The sequence below is a fragment of the Zootoca vivipara genome, chromosome 4 (assembly GCF_963506605.1).
Source record: "Zootoca vivipara chromosome 4, rZooViv1.1, whole genome shotgun sequence".
Taxonomy (NCBI): domain Eukaryota; kingdom Metazoa; phylum Chordata; class Lepidosauria; order Squamata; family Lacertidae; genus Zootoca; species Zootoca vivipara.
In genome coordinates this window covers 29959500-29978831 of record NC_083279.1, presented here as the reverse complement: position 1 = coordinate 29978831, position 19332 = coordinate 29959500, and the positions used below count along the sequence as shown (strand labels likewise).

At 44.4% G+C, this 19332-nt stretch overlaps 1 protein-coding gene across 2 annotated transcripts in view; it reads left to right on the top strand.

Annotated features, from left to right (window-relative positions):
* Positions 1-18003, top strand: part of ATP10A (ATPase phospholipid transporting 10A (putative)) — a 43011-nt gene extending 25008 nt beyond the window's left edge. For both annotated transcript variants that reach the window (XM_060273457.1, XM_060273456.1), the window contains 7 exons: positions 1840-1916; positions 4464-4589; positions 8696-8896; positions 10223-10303; positions 11465-11569; positions 14413-14600; positions 17284-18003. In XM_060273457.1, coding sequence (XP_060129440.1) covers positions 1840-1916; positions 4464-4589; positions 8696-8896; positions 10223-10303; positions 11465-11569; positions 14413-14600; positions 17284-17977 — 1472 coding nt within the window. In that variant the 3' untranslated portion in view covers positions 17978-18003. The remainder of the gene's footprint in view (positions 1-1839; positions 1917-4463; positions 4590-8695; positions 8897-10222; positions 10304-11464; positions 11570-14412; positions 14601-17283) is intronic.
* The last annotated feature ends 1329 nt before the right edge of the window (positions 18004-19332 follow it).

Genomic DNA, 19332 nt, shown 5'->3' with positions numbered 1-19332 from the left:
GCTCACTCTGCCTAATGGCCTGAGTGGGTTTGTGTTACAGAACATGGCGGTGTTTTCCAGCTTCGTATATCCTACTGGCATCTGTTTGCGACACTGTGACTGAAGCGGGGAGGGCGCCAAGGCTTTCTTTCCGACCAGCCATCCTTCCGATCCCCATAGCATATGTTCAAGGGCCAGCGTTCTCTGGCAACACCCACTAGCATAAATTGCACTTTGGCTTCATGAGCAGAGACCTGAAAATTACGCAGACTAATGCAGTGAGAAACCTGGGTTGTGAGAGAAGGAGCACTATCCTCGTAAATCTAATTGCTTTAGCTTTAAGAGAAGAAACAGACAATGGAGATTGTTCTTTGCATGCATTTCCCTTCAGCGCTTCTGCCCCCGAAAAAGTACCCTTTTAGGTATATGATTATTGCGGGCAGATAGAGGAGCAAAGGTCTGAAGCATGTTTTGCATTGTTTTTGAGAAAGATAATGCTATAAGGTCAGTAGCAGTGCTTCAGAACAATGAGACAAAGGACAAGTCCATCTGCTTTGACAGTCTTATTAAAAGATAAAGCTCAATAGAGCCTGCGGTTGCCTATTATTTCTGGCATTCCTCTGTCTCCACAATTAGAATCGTCTTTGCTGACCTGCGATTAATTAACGTATGTATTTATTGCTAGCATTCCCCCCCACACACACACACTCTCTCTCTCTCTCCCCACCTAAAAGGCTCTCACAGCTGTTTGGGAATAAAAGCATGTAGCCTGGGAGCAACAACAGGCAGTAAAAGAAGGCAGCCCCTTTTTTTGGCTTACAATCTAAAAGACATGACACTAAAGGAAAAGGGAATCCGTAAGGAAGAGGAAAACAAGAAAACCCAATTGGAGGGGAAACAGTTCAAGGAGAAGAGAAGCCAAAGGAATCAGTTTCTCAGCAGGGCCAGTGGAGTGATCCTGCTTTCCATCTCTCCCTTTACACCAAAGATTTGAATAAACTCACCAATAACTGAGAGATGGCGCATTTTGGGTGACACCAATTTTCCCCCATTTAACCACAGGGTGGAACTGAATATATGATTCTAGCTATAATAATAAACTATACCCCACCCACCCCCAAAAAGCCACTGCTCTTCAGCAGCTTGATCCTATTCGTTTCTATGAAGATGCACCAGATTATAAGAGCCAAACATTGTGCTCTCACAGAACTAACTCAAGGGGACTAGAAACCTGTTCTATCTCTAAAATAAAATATCAGCATTCTAGGTGCAGTTCTGCGTCCGTTACTGCATGGTGCAGATCAGTTTGCAGAACACACACCTTCCTGATACTGCTTCCCATGTGTACTTCCAACTAGACAGGTACTTTGCAGGTACGGGCGGCCAAGTGAAAAAAGGACAAGGTTCCTACACATTTTAAGAGGGGTGTAAAAGAGGGGATTTCACCATGTGCAGTTTTTCATGCACCGCTATTAAAACGTAGGACTTCAGTCTTCTTTTACCCTCCAGCCCAGCAGAAAGCCGTACTGTTATTTCCAAGAACTGGGCTCCCTTTCTCATTTGTCCGGCATATTTGCTAAGGAGAACAAGGGTGCTGCTCTGCTTTATACTACTTCATTTGATGGTTATGCATGTAGTTAGTGAAGTCCAGTCTGCACAAGCAATTTAGATTGGGCTTTGGAATTAATTCCACAGCAACGTAGCCATTTCACTGCTAAATATGGCCCTGTTCCTTTTTTTTCCTTTTCCCTTGATTTTCCATTGCTTCTTTTGCCACTAGTCATGTCTGCTTCAATTAAAAACAAAACGATATCTCTTTCTCCCTCCCTCCCTTCCGCCCCCAACCCCAATTGTTACCAGGTGACGGAGCAAACGACGTCAGTATGATCCAAGTAGCTGATGTTGGTGTGGGGATCTCAGGGCCAGAAGGCATGCAGGTACCGTATGCGGACCAAGAAGCCACCCCGGGAAAGAGTCGGGTCCATATGTTTTCCATATGTCCACTTGCATCTAGTTCCCCCGTTGTGCTGCAGCAAGATGCCGTGTGACAGCCGCTGCAGATTTCCGAGGTCTCGTGAGCTGCCTGCCCCAAGGTGGGCCAGCTGGGCTTTGCAAAAGTTACTTTAGCAGAGCTTACATTTGCGCAGCTTCACCTTTCGGCTAAGTTTCCTCTATAAAACTGTAAAACATCTAAAATACTTCTTAAATCGTTCTCTTAATTTTTTCCCCCCTCAATTGCCATGTACCTTGAATGTTCTGTTTTTCCTTGATTACTGCCTTTTGCTCTTGACGTCTGTTCCTGTCTCCTAGAGTCATCATTCAGTACAGTTGTCTAATTTTGTACAACTAAGAGCACAACGGTACTTTTGGGGATTGGTAGCACTGCTTTATCACGCCTGAGCTCTTAAGTAGAGAGGCGCTTCAGACTCTTGCAGGTGCGCACACACACACACGCACCCGCAAAAGCAAACAGGGGCCACACAATGTAAGAAGATGTCTGGCAGACAGAATGTGAAGCTTTTCCCCACGGTTTTATTTCTACCATGGAAAGGGCTTGCCCTGTTTCATTTCTGCCTGCCGCAGCAACTGTTAAAGGCAGAAGAGACCCGCTCTCCTCCATTCCTAACCCTGAGCCATGCAAAGAATTCAGTGAGTAAATAGCAGCAGCAAAATTTAGGAAACGATGTGTTAATATATTCTGAAATGAGAAATATTGAAAATGGTCATCTGTGACCATATAAGGTATAACAAAATGAAGTGAGGAGACGCTGGAAATAAACACACACCCCAAGCCTTCATAAGTAACAACAAAAATTCTCTGAGCATGTGCAGTTTTCTGCCTTAAAAACATACTTTATCCACCATGAGGGTTTTTTTTGCTCATTATCTGCTCTGCCTTGGCCCAGCCAGTGACTCCCACCCTAATCTAACTCAGTTAGCTGTTGTGAAGTTCTAAAAGGAATATTAAAATGGCTGCCAAAAAAAAGAACTTAGTCTTTATATATCGTAGGCATCAGGTTTCATTTCCTTTAACCACTGAGATGCAATTTTGTTCTGTAAAGGGCCATGTTTTCTCATCCATGAACCTAAAACTAAGAGCTTGTTTATACCTTTTCTTGGAGGCTTTACCTCACAGGAGAGGCCTCGGATGCCATAAATGCAGAGAAATCTTGAGAAAAGAGCAGCTAAATATTTATTTTATCACCAAGTATCGTCTTGGCTTCCATAAGTGTTGGTTTTATGAATGGGAATTATTAAATAGTGGTTTGTGCCACATGCCGTTGTTCCTATGAAATGTGGAAGGAAATTGAGTCTGTCAGTGCGCTCAAATAGCTTTCTCCTCTCCTCTCTCTCCCTGATCAGAAATAGACCTTAAAAGGGGGAGGGGGAGGGAAATGCAGCCGGGCAATTTTGTGGAAATACTAAAGTAAACACGTTTGCATTTTCATTCCATTTTGTAGAAGGATTGAAGAACAGAGAAATGGGAATACTAAAGGACAGTCTTCTAATATTTATAAACAGCAAGCTAAATGCATTGTTCATGGCCAGCCATTCTTGGCCACCTCTTCAATTTGTCAGGCAGATTCCTGGTGCGTTGCTTGGGGTGGGCTGGCTGGTGCCAATAGGTGCCGAGGGTCAGAGAAGGACCATTGCTCCAATGTGAACGCCAGCCTTGGGAAACTGATCAGTCATCTTCCTCATCTCCCCCTCCAGTAGGGGTGGGAGATGATCAGAGTCTGTGAGTGGAATCTGGAAGCATCTTGGAGTGCAGTTAACTCCCCCTGGGGATCTGGTGTGGGGCAGTGAACATAAGAACTGAGCAGCTGTCTGCTGAGTCTGGCCAATGGCCCCTCTAGTCCAACACCTGTTCTCCCACTAGCAAGCCAGATGCCTATGGTTAGCCCAAAAGCCGGAGCTGAGCAGAACAGTGCCCTCTGAAGCACGCTGTCCTGACAGTGGAGGCGGAACATGGACATTGTGCCTAGTATTCATTGGTAGCCTTGTCCTCATGAATTTAACGAAACCTCTTATTGGTGGACACCACTGCCACTCGTGAGGGGTGGATTCCATAGTATAACTATGTGCACTGGGGTCCAACTCCACTTACGTTTACATAAACACATGTATCCTTACTTCCTGTGAGCCCAGAAATCCCAATGAAAGAGGAAGCGCTGCAGAATATATCAAAGCAATGAATGTTCCAGCGACATCCACTGTAGCAGTTCTCGGTGGAGTCAGTTGCATAAGAACAAGTCTTTGAGTGATAAGATATTGAAAGATTGACAAATCAGCCTTGGAGCACTTTAGTAAGCTGATCAGAGGGCATTTCCTCCCTTTTGTGAATATCTGTGTTCCCAGCATTATTTCAGGGACATCTGTGGATTTCTGCTTGTTTCCACCTAAAATTGTTTTTTTTATATAAAAATAATAATTGTTCAAGTAACATCTGCAGAAGGATAATGTCCACTCTTCTTGCCTTGAAGGCTGTGATGGCAAGTGACTTCGCAATCCCAAAATTCCGGCACTTGGAAAAACTCTTGCTTGTCCATGGCCACTGGTGTTACTCACGGCTCGCCAACATGGTGCTGTATTTCTTCTACAAAAATGCAGTAAGTGTGTGTTAGCTTTGTAGCCAGAACATGTTTCCGGATTGTACTTAGGAGTGCCTTTTCACCTACGCCATCTGCTGAGAAGATGGTGACGCTTTTGATTTTTGCTTCGACCTGTTAATCGTGACTCGTGCTTGCAGAACCTTGCATGCACAACATACAGAAACATGTTTTGGAGGCAGAATATGGAGCAGAACACAGAATGGGGAGGGTGCAAAGCACAACATCCTGCCAAAATAGGGGAGGACAGGAGGATGTTACTCTGGTGCTCCAGAATCTATGTTGACTTCACATAGCGGAGATGGGGAACCTTTGGCCCTCCAGATATTGTTGCACTCCAAGTCCCACCAGCCACAGCCAGAATGGATGATGGTCAGGAATGATGGGGATTGTAGTCCAGCTAATCTTGGAGGACCACAGGTTCCTCCATTCTATCCTAGAGCTTTCTAGGAGCAATTCACTTTACTGGTTCTGAACTACAGTCGCCGAAATGGCTTGGACCCAGGTATATGAGAGATGTGTTCAGTCGCACTCCATATAAGCAGCCCAAATGCTTGTGTTAAGCCAAACCATGGCTTAGCACAAATGAGCAAACATGCAGGCTCCCAGAAAGGAGATTTTGTCCTATGGTTTGCAGCTTGCGGTATGCATCGAGGGAGGTGAAACATGAGCCAAGATTTGGACTAGATCCAGACCATGGTTTAGCAAAGCAGCCAGAGTATCCTCTATAGGAGCCTGCACATTTCCTTGTTTTGTACTAAGCCATGGTTTGCCGTATTGTTAACACGAGAAGGAGGTGCCGCGTTGCTTGTGATGGTGAAGCCTTGAGAAGAACAATCTCTGCATCAGGCAGGGGAGGCAGTCAGACAGAGGAACTGTGACGCAGCATGTCTATCAAAAAAGAGGAAGGAGAAGGACAGATGGAGGAGGAAAGAGAGCTCAGGGTTTGGGGATTAGGATCTTGTAATGGGAAATGGGAAGGAGTTGGATTTCGAATTAGTCATGTGGCAGGTGGAGAGAGAAAGTGACAGACAGCATAGGAGCCAACGAATTCTCCCGACGCATCTCGGTGGGCAAGGGGATGTTGTGTACATACTGCAGGTATTTATCATCTGCAGGCCTTTCGGGGTAGTAAGTGTGCTCCCTTTCAGAAGCCCAGCTCCGTAGCATTCTGTGGAGCAGATGCCGTAGTTCCACATTCTCCCTTTATTTTAGGAGTTTTCATCTGGCAGCACTTGTTAAAATGCAGATGGCTGGCATTTACAGGAATAGCAGACCCTGCTGTGTGACAGGAATCACGTGCCGAAGAATCAAGTCTGTGTAAATTTGATAACAAGAATAAGACTTGCTACTTAGGGATAAGTTACGGAGCAGGGTTGGCAGGCTTGAGGCTTGCATAGATCTCCTCCTCAAGGTCCACCAGCCAGAATCATTCACAGTGTTGCAAGTTAGGGCAATATCCAATAACCCATCAGAATATAATAGTAAACAGTAAAATTAAATATTAGCAAATAATAATTAATAAAAAAAATTAAAAATTCCTTCCAGTAGCACCTTAGAGACCAACTACGTTTGTCATTGGTATGAGGTTTTGTGTGCATGCACACTTCTTCAGAAAGCTCACACCAATGACAAACTTAGTTGGTCTCTAAGGTGCTACTGGAAGGAATTTTTTTTTTATTTTTTTTTTCAACTACTTCAGACCAACATGGCTACCTACCTGTAACTAATAATTAATCAGTTTACACTTGTCAGTTACAATAAAGAACTACAATATGATGAAATTCCTGGCCTCTGAGGTTGACCTTTAAAAGAACTGCTCTTAACATAATTCCTGGAATACTGGGGTCACCAAAAGCACTGAGCCTCCAGCAGATTGGGCTGACAAAATGATTTTGCAGGCTCTGTCTCAGGCTGTTTATCACCTGTATGAAGTCCTACAGCCCAGAGAGCAGGTACCTCCAAAATTTGCACACATTTGGATTTGAGGAAGAGAGGGGGGGAAACAATCATGCAGTTCAGTTTTGCATTTATTGTATGAGTTCCTGATACGGTTTGCTCAGAGGCTGCCTATAAATTAAACATAAAGCTTTCAGAATCGTCTTGTCCTGAAGATCCCTCAGAGAGCAATTCAAGTTTCAATAGTTCTTCTTCTTGTTGTTTTTAATGAGAATTCCTAAGGCAGAAAGGCTGAAACAAGTTTGTGTTGGAGTAGCATCTCTGAAGCCAACAGAACTACTCCAGAGAAAATTGTTAAGACGACTACACTAGTGGTATCTGACCAGGGCAGCCTTTATATTTCTTGCTTGTATGGCCCGCATTGTAAAAAATGGAAAGACGGCAGATGCACTCACAGAAATGCACATTCGAAATTATTTGTAATAAGCATCTCAGAATAATACAAGAGAAGAAGCATTTGTAGCAGCAGCAATCCCCCCCCCTTAGTGTGCCAAGCATCCAAACATTGGGCATCCAGGCTCCATCTAATCAATACCTCCGGGTATAGATCGGTATATAAATTCAGTAAATAAAACAACACTAAATAAATAATCCATAGAATTTCACCCTCAGCATGTTGGCGTTTAGGCATGTGATAAGCCATACAATATTCAGTACATTGATCCCAAGCTTGCTAAAGGGGCAGGGATGGCTGGCGTGGTCCTGATCCCCCTTTAAATGTGTGCAACAGAATGGGGGCTTGGGTTCTGAGTTTGCAACCGTTAGGAGTAGTTGTGTTTAGCTGCTCACTCTGAAATCACAAGCCGCCAGCCTCGTGAAAGATCAAAAGCCTGTTGCAGGGACCCGGAGAATAATAATAATAATAATAATAATAATAATAATAATAATAATAATAATAATTTATTATACCCCACCCATCTGGCTGGGCTTCCCAAGCCACTCTGGATGGCTTCCAACAGAATTATTAAAATACAATAATCTATTAAACATTAAAAGCTTCCCTAAACAGGGCTGCCTTCAGATGTCTTCTAAAAGTCTGGTAGTTGCTTTTCTCTTTGACATCTGATGGGAGGGCGTTCCACAGGGCGGGTGCCACCACCGAGAAGGCCCTCTGCCTGGTTCCCTGTAACCTCACATCTCGCAGTGAGGGAACCACCAGAAGGCCCTTGGTGCTGGACCTCAGTGTCCGGGCAGAATGGACAGAACGATGGGGGTAGAAATACAGGGCAACAATTCAAGTGTTATAGAGCAGGAGTTGGGGGGGGGCTGTGGCCCTCTGGGTGTCATTGGATTCCATCTCTCATCAGCCCCAGCTAATATGGCCAATGGGCAGGGACAACTGGAGTTTTAGTCCTGCAATATCTGGAGGGCACCAGGTTTCAGACCCCTGACGTAGAAGGATTTGGGTTCAGATAAGACTTTATCTGCTTCCCAGTTTTCCTGCCCAGTTGATTCGGTGGGGTGAAGTGGAGAGTAGACACGAGTCTCAGAGGAAGCTTCCCACATGACCATTGCTGGAGGGAGAACAGATTCTAATAACTTTTGTGTCGTCTTTGAACTCAATTACCCAAAGCAACCACAAGGATATCTGAAACCAGGTCACAGTTGGCAGAGAACTGGACAGCCTTTGTGAGATTTGCATGGGACGTGAGCTTTGCACAACCCCATTGTCGGTCTCTGAACTTCTACACAACCCACGCATAGGCTGGTTTGGAGAAGCTGGGATGGAAGGAGGCGGGGTGGTTTTAAAGTGCCACTGTTTATTTTTATTTTATTTTATTGCAAATGTAGCAGAACTCTGTGTACTCTTTCCTAATCTAAATCCTTTTTCCATTTAGTTTCCTGAGACATCTGCATGCAGAGTTTCCACTTCACGGAGGGGGGGGGGGGATGAGAAATATTTTTTTCTACCTATATGCATACAGTTTCTCTCCCTCCCTGAGTACAGGTTAAACCATTGTTAAGTTGGCTCTCTTCCTTTTGTTCAAAGAAAGTCCAGGCACAGGGATAGGGCCTCTTTTCTGGCAGCCCAAAAAAGAGAGTAACATATCCAAAAAGTTATAGAGTGATGTTATGCTTGCAAGTCCTGAAGGTTTCATATGGTTAATGTGTGTGTTTCCCCCCCCCTGTTTCTTTTCCTGCCAAAGATGTTTGTAGCTCTTCTCTTCTGGTTCCAGTTCTACTGCGGGTTTTCCGGGTCTTCGATGATAGATCAGTGGTACCTGATCTTCTTCAACTTGTTATTCTCATCCCTTCCCCAACTGATAGTTGGAGTGCTTGATAAAGACGTACCAGCAGATATCTTAATTGCTGTGCCTCAGCTCTACAAAAGTGGTCAGAACATGGAGGTAAGGGGTGGACTGGGGGACCCTTGCCTTTCCTCTGTGTCCCTAAGAAATCGCAGTGGGAGATTGAAACTGGCCGGTCGACATTCACTAAACCTTTAAGTCATAATAAGCATTGCTAAGGCAGTTTGAAAAATGGCTTGAGCTGTGTAAAGAGCACAAGCCTGTCAGAGTGTTCCTCTCTGTATAAAACACCGTGTGACATTTTCCCAAGAAAAGCTGTTCGGAGAATACAGGCAAGAGTGAAAGATCTCGTGGGTTCCTCTGAAGAGGAATCCTAAGGAGCCAGCCAGATTAGGTTGGGATCAGGATATTGTTTGTAGATTTCAAGAGCAGGAAAGCACAACCTAAAGGCAGGTGAAGAGTCATGAACGCCCCATTCCCCAGCCCCAATAACTATGAAACTTCATCTTTAAAGATAATGAGCTGAATCCCCTGAAATCTGGTTCCCATTGAAATCCATGGGGCTCATGGCTTGTCTTCTGGTTCACTTAGTCTGGATCTGGATCTGACACTTCCTTTGGCGAGTTGATATTGTTGTCAGTAACTGCAGTCTTGAACAAAAGTAGAGTCCTGTTCAGAAACCTGATGGTCAGGCGAGATCAGGAGGCAAGAGGTAAAAAATATAGCTTCAAAGGTTGTGCATTGTGGGAATATCTGGAGGGCTATGGATGGAAGTGAATATGTTCGAGCTCATCCCATGACAGGTTGGCTTGGAAAATAAGGTGAATCACTTCCAATAAGATTGGTAGGAGGAATTACGTCTGAGCCAATCAGACTTTCATCAGTCACCCAGCCTCCCCTAATCCCTCCTCCCACTTCCCTTTCAACCCTAGCCAGGGGGCAGAAAAGGCACAGCATGGCTCCATGTGTGGTGCAGCCACATGATTATCATGAAGACTCAATGCCTTTTCCTTCCCAAGGAGTACAGTAGCTCTTTGAGGGGAATGTTGGGCAGGTTGGAGGCTTGGTGTGGATAAGTTGTAGGAAGGAAAAGAGGCTTTTGGAGGTGGGGGCTGGTGAGCTAGGTAAGAGGGAAGGTGGATTTAAGGCTAGGTTGGGGGATAAACTCAGAATTTAATCTGAGGCAGAGAAGAATTGGAGATCTTGTAATGATCACTTTTTAACTGAAGCCCTCAGAGCTTGTTTGTGGACATGATCTCAGAGACTTTCACGGGCATCTCTAGATGGACTTGACTGGGACAGAAATCCACAACTTGAGCTGCTCTGTGCCTTTTTGCAGTTGATTTTTTAAAATAGAAAAATAATAGTACAAATTGTGTCTTATCAGATTCAAAGCTTTCGCTTTCCCCTTTTCCCCCATTGCAGGAGTACCAACCTCATATGTTTTGGATGAATATGATCGATGCTCTCTACCAAAGCCTGGTTTGCTTTTTCATCCCATACTTCGTAAGTTGCCAGTTGTAGACATGCTGAAGCTCTCTGTGTGTATTTGCTTGCCCCCTTCCTACCAGGTGCATTCACCATCACGTGCTGGGAGAGCACATTCTGCCTACATCCCTGGCTTCATTGCCTTCCCATGTGCTCAGAAGATGAACTTCTGCAGCAGGAAGTCTGCTCGACTTGTGGAGTTTAAAACTCTTGTTGCCAGCAAGAATACCCACTGAAAAGGGGTTCAGCAAGAGGGTTCTTTAAGTGTATGCCCAGAGACAGAATGTATGTGTGAATGTGGCAAATAACATGTTGTGAGTCATGACTTCGGTCGGGATTCTTATCAAGCACACCCTGGGTGGCAATCTCAGGCTCGCCTCTGTGTAGCATGTGAAATTGCCTTAAGCTTTTCTAATGTGCTGTCCTCTTAGTTTGCCGAATTAAGCAGACATAATAACAAAAGTGTTCACGGAAGAATGGAGACCATGGATGGACTGCCTATCAAAGTATCACCCATACATGAAGTCTCAGGAAGGATTTGAAATTTAAGCAGTGGGTTACTGAAAGAACTAACGATAGTGTCAGGGACTGGGCAGAGGAGGAGGAGGAGTGGTGGAGATTGTCTCCCCATCCTGACCCTTCGAGGGAGGAGGAAGAGGAAGACAGAGATTTACAACAGGGGTCTGAGGAAGGTCACAGCTGAGAGGCAGATGAGGGGAGAAGTTGGGAAATCATGGGAGAGCCAGAACAACACCTGGCTGACACATTGTCATTAGAAAGCATTCCAGACCCTCCATTTCCAAGAACCTGGCAAGCCTTAAAAGTAGGAGAGCAAAGAGCTCGAAGACAGAGGGCACTTAGTGGCACCCTTAGAGGAGATGAGGAAGATGACAAATGAGGAAGTGGGAGAGCGTCCTGACAGATAGTGAAGTTTAAATAATAAAAGCATAAGTGTGGTAAAACAGTTAATAATTTTTATTTTTAAAAATCAGGAAAGGGGGGGAGAAGAAACTTTGTTTTTTTTTAAAAAAATGGTATATGACGATAAACATTTGGGAATATTTTTGGAGATTTAATAAAATTAACATAGAATGAGCTTTTCAAATACACAGAGCATGTGTATTTGCTGGATGTTTTTTAAACAAGCAAATTTGTCTAATCCCCATTTTATGTTTTCAGACGTATTATGATTCAGATGTGGACATATTCTTCTGGGGAACTCCAATCACCACCATTGCTCTCTTCACCATAATATTGCATTTGGCTATTGAAACCAGAACCTGGGTAAGTTGCCTACCCAAGCACAGCATAGCAGTCTGCTCTCTTTGCCTTACCTGTCGCTCTTGCTGTGCATCTTAATAAAATAATGATAATAATGATAATAAACCTTTATTGTCACTACACCACCTGTATGCAGTGAAATTAAACGAGCCCCCCCCACACACACACACATACACTCAGTCTTGTTCGCACTCTTCCAGCATCTCTCTATTTAGCTGGTTTTCGTAGCAGTTCCAACAGAGAGCGGCTTGAGACTGCAGTGTGGCAGTTTTATATGTTCCATTTAAATAACACTGCATTGAATTTCCCCCTGACTAGAATGCTTTCTGTGCATTCACAAGAGGAGAGCAGGTCAGCTGCCAGGTTCATTCTTGGGGACTTTCTCCCTGACCTTGAACAAATATTTCTGCATCTCACACAGAACAGGCCCAGTTCAAACAGCTGGCTTATCCAACAGCCATCCTTTTGAGGCATTCAGTTTTGCAGACAAAAAGCATCTTCAGGTAGGGCCAGGAATGGCTTCTGCCAGAAACCCTGGAAAAAACCACTATCCAACAGGGGGAGGGGGTCTGAGTCAATGTAAGGTTGGTTGGTTGGTTTTTGTAAGATTTATACACCGCTTGTTTGTAAGGAAACCTCAAAGCGGTTTAAGAAAAGGATAAAACAACTAGCTAGCCCAGCCACGTGTTGCTGTGGCTCATCCCTGTGTTCCCCCCCCCTGTCCCGATCCATGACGTATCCAGCCCCCCCCCCCGGCTCATCCCTGTGATTTCCCCCACAGAGCAATGGGAGCTCACTCCGTCACGGGGAATCAAACCGCCGACCTTCCGATCTGCAAGCCCAAGAGGCTCAGCACCTTCCTGATCAGAGAATCATAGAATTGGAAGGGAACTCAAGGGCCATCTAATCTGACCCCTTGCAATGATATCAGCAGGCAGGAAGTTCCAGAGTATGGGAGCCGCCATACTAAAGGATCCATTTCTTACAAATGCAGAAGAAGTATTAAGTGGTGCCTGTTAAAGGCATTCAAAGCAAACACAGGGTATGAACCGGTCCTAACTGAACTGGCTTTACGTATATACTAATAGTAACACCTTGAATTTGGCCTGGTAGCAAATCAGCAGCAAATCAGTCTGGGTCGTTGAGAAGAGGTGTTATATCCCGACCTGGTCCTGCCAGCTATTTTGCCGCAGCATTCTGCACTCGCTGCAGCTTCCAGGTCAAGGGAAGTAATTTAATCTTCTAGTAACCAATACTTCCTAATGACCACTGTCACCACTTCTTCATTTGCATTACACAGGCCAAATTGGTGGTTATAGCTCTCCTTTTACCCTTTTAAGGGCCGATCTCAAACATTTGAGTTTATTGAGCAACATCCAATCTGCTCCGGTTGTGCATATTTATGTTTGTATAAATGAAACAGAATTGTCCCAAACTTGGGAAGGAATGTTCTATTTATTATCATCAGATTGTGGTGGGGAATGGGGGAATAGACAGACAGGGAACCTCTGCTGTTCAGTGAGGAAAAATCTTTGTTGCTTGCTAGTATTTGCCTGGGCAAGCCTGAAGCAGCTGTCTAGGTTGTAGTATAAACTTGTCACCAGTATTCCTCCCCTCACACAAACACACCCTCTTGGGTCTTCTTTTACAGTTCGTTCCAATCTTACCTGTTCCTTCCTTCAGTTATTATTTTCCCTCTTCTGGGTCTAACTGCCTGTTCATTTTTGAGAGATAAGAACCTTCCAAATGGAGCAGTCATGAAACCCTCTTGCTGCGAGCCATTGGTTTCTAGGAACAAGTTTTGTGTGTTGGTGCTATTTATTCCATTTATGAATCGCTTCCCGTTAAAACATCCTGAAGCTATTTCAGTGCTACTGCAGCAGCTAAATTGCCAGGTAACATATTGCTGGCCATTGTACAGTGGCTTAACAAATGCCCTGCTTAACAAAATTTCCGCTTAACGAAAGGATTTTTCGAGCGGAGGTTGCCTCGCTAGACGAATTCGTTTTATGAAAAATTCGTCTAGCGAATTGCGGTTTCCCATAGGAATGCATTGAAATTCAATTAATGCGTTCCTATGGGCAAAAAAAAATTCGGAACAAATTCAATGCATTCCTATGGGATTCGCTAGACGAATTTTTCGTTATAAGAAAAGACCTGTGGAACGAATTAAATTCGTCTAGTGAGGCACCACTGTATATCGTTTACAATCTGCAGTGATACACATTACAGTCAAACCTCGGTTCCCCAAGGCCTCCATTGTCATACGTTTTGGCTCCCGAACGTCAAAAAAACCGGACGTAAATGCTTCCATTTTCGAACGTTTTTTGGAACCTGAACGTGTGACGCGGCTTCCACTAAGTGCAAGAAGCTCTTGCAACCAATGGGAAGCCGTGCCTTGGTTTTCAAACATTTCGGAAGCCATGAAGGAAACGAATCACAATCCATGGCTTAGTGTTGCATTCAGAGCAGGAATTCTGGTTTGTTTGTTTCATTCCAGCAAACCATGATCAGATATAATGCTAAGCCAGGGTGTGTTCCCTCTAAGTCAGGCATAGGCAAACTCGGCCCTCCAGATGTTTTGGGACTGCAACTCCCATCATCTCTGACCACTGGTCCTGTTAGCTAGGGATGATGGAAGTTGCAGTCCCAAAACATCTGGAGGGCCGAGTTTGCCTATGCCTGCTTAAGTGCAAGCCAGGAGGAGAGGAGCAGACACAATTTCTCTGTGTACAGCAAACCATGGTTTATCATGACATGTGAGCGCAGCCATTGTGAAAATCCTTTGCCATGTTGTTCGGCGTTCCGGAATTGCACATTAATTTTGAGGATGTTTTTCTTTTTAGACTTGGCTGCATTTGTCGTCTTGTGTCTTCAGCGTTGTTTTGTTCTTCATTGTTGCTCTCCTTTACAACGCGTCTTGCCCAATATGTTACCCTCCATCCAATCCCTACTGGACCATGGAAAAGCTGATGGGAGATCCTATGTTTTATCTGACTTGCCTCATAACACCTACTGTTGCTTTGCTTCCGAGGTAAAGTATTTTTTCCCTTCTTCTTCTCCTTCTTCTGTATATTTGTTAGTGGACAGACCTCGTTTTCATTCTTTTGTGAAGATATTGCTAAGCTGCAGGCATGTGCATATGCAGAAATAATCAAAATGTGTCCTAGAGCTGTCAAACCCAAACGAATCAATGGTTTTGTTTTGCTTTTAGCCGTTGGCCATAACAAATATATGAAATGAATATCAAATAGATCACAGCAAAGCAGAGTTGTGAACAGATAAATTAAAACCCTACCTAAATTCACATAACAAAAGACACTATGCGTAAATATGTTTTAAAGAGATGTGTGCAGATTCTTATGTACAGTGGTACCTTGGTTCTCGAACTTAATCCGTTCCAGGAGTCCATTTGACTCCCAAAACGGTTCGAAAACCAAGTTGTGACTTCCGATTGGCTGCAGGAGCTTCATGCACTCAAGCGGAAGCTGCTTCGGATATTCGGCTTCCAAAAAAATTCGCAAACCGGAACACTTACTTTTTGCAGTGTTTGGGAGCCGATTTGTTCGACAACTAAGCCATTCGAGAACCAAGGCACCACTGTATAATAGAAATGAACTCTGGGGAGAGATTGGGTCATGCCCACTGACTCCACCCTTATCCTCCACACAGGAACCTATGCTCCCTTAATATGACATGTTTGCACAATAAAATATCAACCTTAGGCCCTGTCCATTTTGTATCCTCCATTTTTGCAGGATACAGATTTCATACGGGGAGCCTACACACTTTAAGATTCCTGTGCAAATAGGACCTTTTAACACCTGGAGGTCCAGTGGCTGTGATCCTGATGTTCCATGCATACATAGTCATCTGTGCAGGACCACAGTCAAATAGTAACCCCCTCCAAAACGAACCATATTGATGCCCTTATTGAAAGGAATGCAAACAGCATCTGAGACCAAATTGCAGAACCCTTTCTTCTTCTTTTTAAAAAGCCTGCTCTCTTGCCAGTCAGCTGTTTGACTGAGAAGGGGAGCAGATGAGGGTCACAGCACTTAGTAGTGAACACGGTCTACCAAGCTGGACAAATGCACACCAGAACCTGCTTCTCTGCATGTGATTGGGGCATATTTGTTTAAAAGTCTGACAGATTTGCATTGCACAAACGATGAAGCGATCAACAATGAATTGAAAGTGGAGACAATAGATGTACCTCTTTATCTGTTTGCTTTGTAACACAAAAAAACCTTAATAAAACTAATTTTTAAAATAAATAAAAAAACCACCCTCAGTGGCCAATTTAATGTCTCCACTGTTTTTTCTCAAGATAATAATAATAATAATAATAATAATAATAATAATAATAATAATAATATAAAACTTCAAACATTAAAAACTTCCCTATACAGGGCTGCCTTCAGATGTCTTCTAAAAGTCAGATAGTTGTTTTTTTCCTTGACATGTAGAATCATAGAATCATAGAGTTGGAAGAGACCACAAGGGCCATCCAGTCCAACCCCCTGCCAAGCAGGAAGCACCATCAAAGCATTCTTGACATATGCCTGTCAAGCCTCTGCTTAAAGACCTCCAAAGAAGGAGACTCCACCACACTCCTTGGTAGCAAATTCCACTGCCGAACAGCTCTTACTGTCAGGAAGTTCTTCCTAATGTTTAGGTGGAATCTTCTTTCTTGTAGTTTGAATCCATTGCTCCATGTCCGCTTCTCTGGAGCAGCAGAAAACAATCTTTCTCCCTCCTCTATATGACATCCTTTTATATATTTGAACATGGCTATCATATCACCCCTTAACCTTATCTTCTCCAGGCTAAACATACCCAGTTCCCTAAGCCGTTCCTCATAAGGCATCGTTTCCAGGGGAGGGCATTCCATAGGGCAGGCACCACTACCGAGAAGGCCCTCTGCCTGGTTCTCTGTAACCTCACTTCTCACAGTGAGGGAACTGCCAGAAGGCCCTCGGAGCTGGTCCTCATTGTCCGGGCTGAACGATGGGGGTGGACACGCTCCTTCAGGAATACTGGACTGAGGCCATTTAGGGCTTTAAAGGTCAGCACCAACACTTTGAATTGTGCTCGGAAACGTACTGGGAGCCAAGGTAGGTCTTTCAGGACTGGTGTAATATGGTCTTGGCGGCCACTCCCAGTCACCAGTCTGGCTGCCGCATTCTGGATTAACTGCAGTTTGCGGGTCACCTTCAAAGGTAGCCCCACGTAGAGCGCATTGCAGTAGTCCAAGCGGGAGATAACTAGAGCATGCACCACTCTGGCGAGACAGCCTGCAGGCAGGTAGGGTATCAGCCTGCGTACCAGGTGGAGCTGATAGACACCTGCCCTGAACACAGAATTAACCTACACCTCCATGGACAGCTGTGAGTCCAAAATGACTCCCAGGCTGCACACCTGGTCTTTCAGGGGCACAGTTACCCCATTCAGGACCAGGGAGTGCATTGAAAAGTGCCCAGCCATCTCTCCCTAGTATTATGATGACTGAGGGTGGGAACACCGGAAGGGAGGAAGGGTCTCGACTTCTCCATTCTCTCAAAGGGAAAACCTTTCCTCAAATGGCATTCTAGCCGATCATCCCACCAGCACTGTTCAGACAAAGTATACTTGGGACAGTGTTCTTTTGGTACATTTTCTTTTCTCGGTTCTTTGATTTATTTTTTCATGTGTGGCCCTTTTCGTCTCCCTGGCAGGTTCCTGTACAGGACGCTTCAAGGGACGGTGTTCCCCACCCAGCTTCAGCTTGGCCGCCAGTTGTCCAAGATGCCCCCAGATGCTCGCAACCAGTTTTTAAGCAGATGGCACACCAAGAAGGAGGCTGGTCCCCACAAATACACCTGCGCTCCTTACTCTCCTGAAACCCCGCATTTCCTCGTCGGCGACTCTTTAAAAGCCTGTAGCCAAAACAGTCCCTCCAGGTTATCTCAGCAAGGGAAAGAACAGGCTAAACAACCAAAGACCATGCCCACCACAGGGTTAAACCCTCCTGCTCCCCCTCTTGGTGCTCAGCTATATGAAGGGGACGGGTGTTTTCTGTCGGCTCGCGGTCGAGAGGAAGCACCTTTGGGTTTTCACAAAGGCACTTCAGAGCTGGAGCCGAACTTAGTAGATGAGACGTTCCAATGGAACTCAACAGCAGACCAGGCAGACTTCGGCTTGTTGAACTGGATCACATCAACTTCATTGTTCAATGGCATTGAAAGAGAACTGCCCTGGTTATCCAGCAGTTTACAAAATGGAAGGTGGGACAATGCAGCTCCTGGTGGCTGCGGTTCTCAGGACCTCAAAGGCTCGGCGGAGCAGGCCTCATCCTGTTTCCAGGAAGAAGGGGGGAAAGCTTCCAGTGGCTGCTTCCATACAGAACCTCTTGAGTCCACTTGTTTATGACATAGGCATTTTAGCGCATACGGTCGTACCTTGGAAGTCGAACGGAATCCATTCCAGAAGTCTGTTCAACTCCCAAAATGTTCAGAAACCAAAACACGGCCTCTGATTGGCTGCAAGAAGCTCCTGCAGCCAATCAGAAGCCGCAAAAGCAGTGTTGGACATTCAGGTTCCAACAAGTGTTCACAAACCGGAACACTCACTTCCGGGTTTGCGGCGTTCAGGAGCCAAAACGTCTGAGTACCAAGGCGTTCAGGATCCAAGGTACGACTGTGTTTTCTATTTGCACAAGAGTATAGTATTGCTCTGTTTCCAATGCTGGAACAGAAAGTCAAGGTACATAGTTTTATTTTGAAAGGATGTTTAAGCACAACATGTTGAAAAGAAGAGCTTTATATACAAAGGAAAAAAATCCATATATGTATTTATTTTTCATCTCATTTTATACAAATGCAATATGTTTTTTAGTTTTTATTTGCTTCTCTTCTGTTACGGGCTCCTGTTATGTACGAGGTGGCAGCTGTTGGATTTCTAGTGGCCACCATTGGTTCAGCCATCCGGGGCAGGGGAAATCCTACACAATTAAGCATCCCCCATCAGGTTTCTTTGGAGAAGGGAGGTCTGCATGGAACCAAAGAGCTAGGAAATCCATCAGAAACAAAGCCCCCGTATGTACGATGCTACACTGCCAAGGACATAGCAATATTGAAAATTTACAGGTGTGGCCCTCCTTCCTCCATTTTTTAAATATTTCAACCATAACAGTTTGTGTATTGCGAGAAAATAAGAAATAAATGAAGATCTATATGGCAAAGATGTTATCCTCTCTTCCGTCGGCGAAGGTACAGTTCTTCGTTTAAAGTCTGGGCCATTTGCAATGAATCCTAGAATCATGGAACCGTAGAGTTGGAAGGGACCACAAGGGTCATCTATTCCAACCCTCTGAAATGCAAGAATCTTTTGCTGAACGTGGGGCTCGAACCCACAATCCTGAGTTCAGAGTCTCATGCTCTACCAACTATGACCCTTGAAAGAAGATATAATATGCTAGGGAAATTGTGAGGCATGTGCTAGAGGTACATAAATACATACATTTCATAGTTAAATACCAGCTCAAGACTGCTTACAACATGAAAAAAAATTACATAATATAACAAAAATAGTAATAAACAATAAGAAGTACACAACCAAATTGAACTATTTCTGCATTAAATTTAAAATAAAGATACCAATAAAGTTGTAAAATATACAAAAAATGATAGCAGCAGCATCCACACCCAACTGTGGTGATGTCAGCTGAAGGGTGGAGGTTCAGGGTTTAATCCTGCACGGAGTGTGTCAAAGTTGGCCCACAGGTG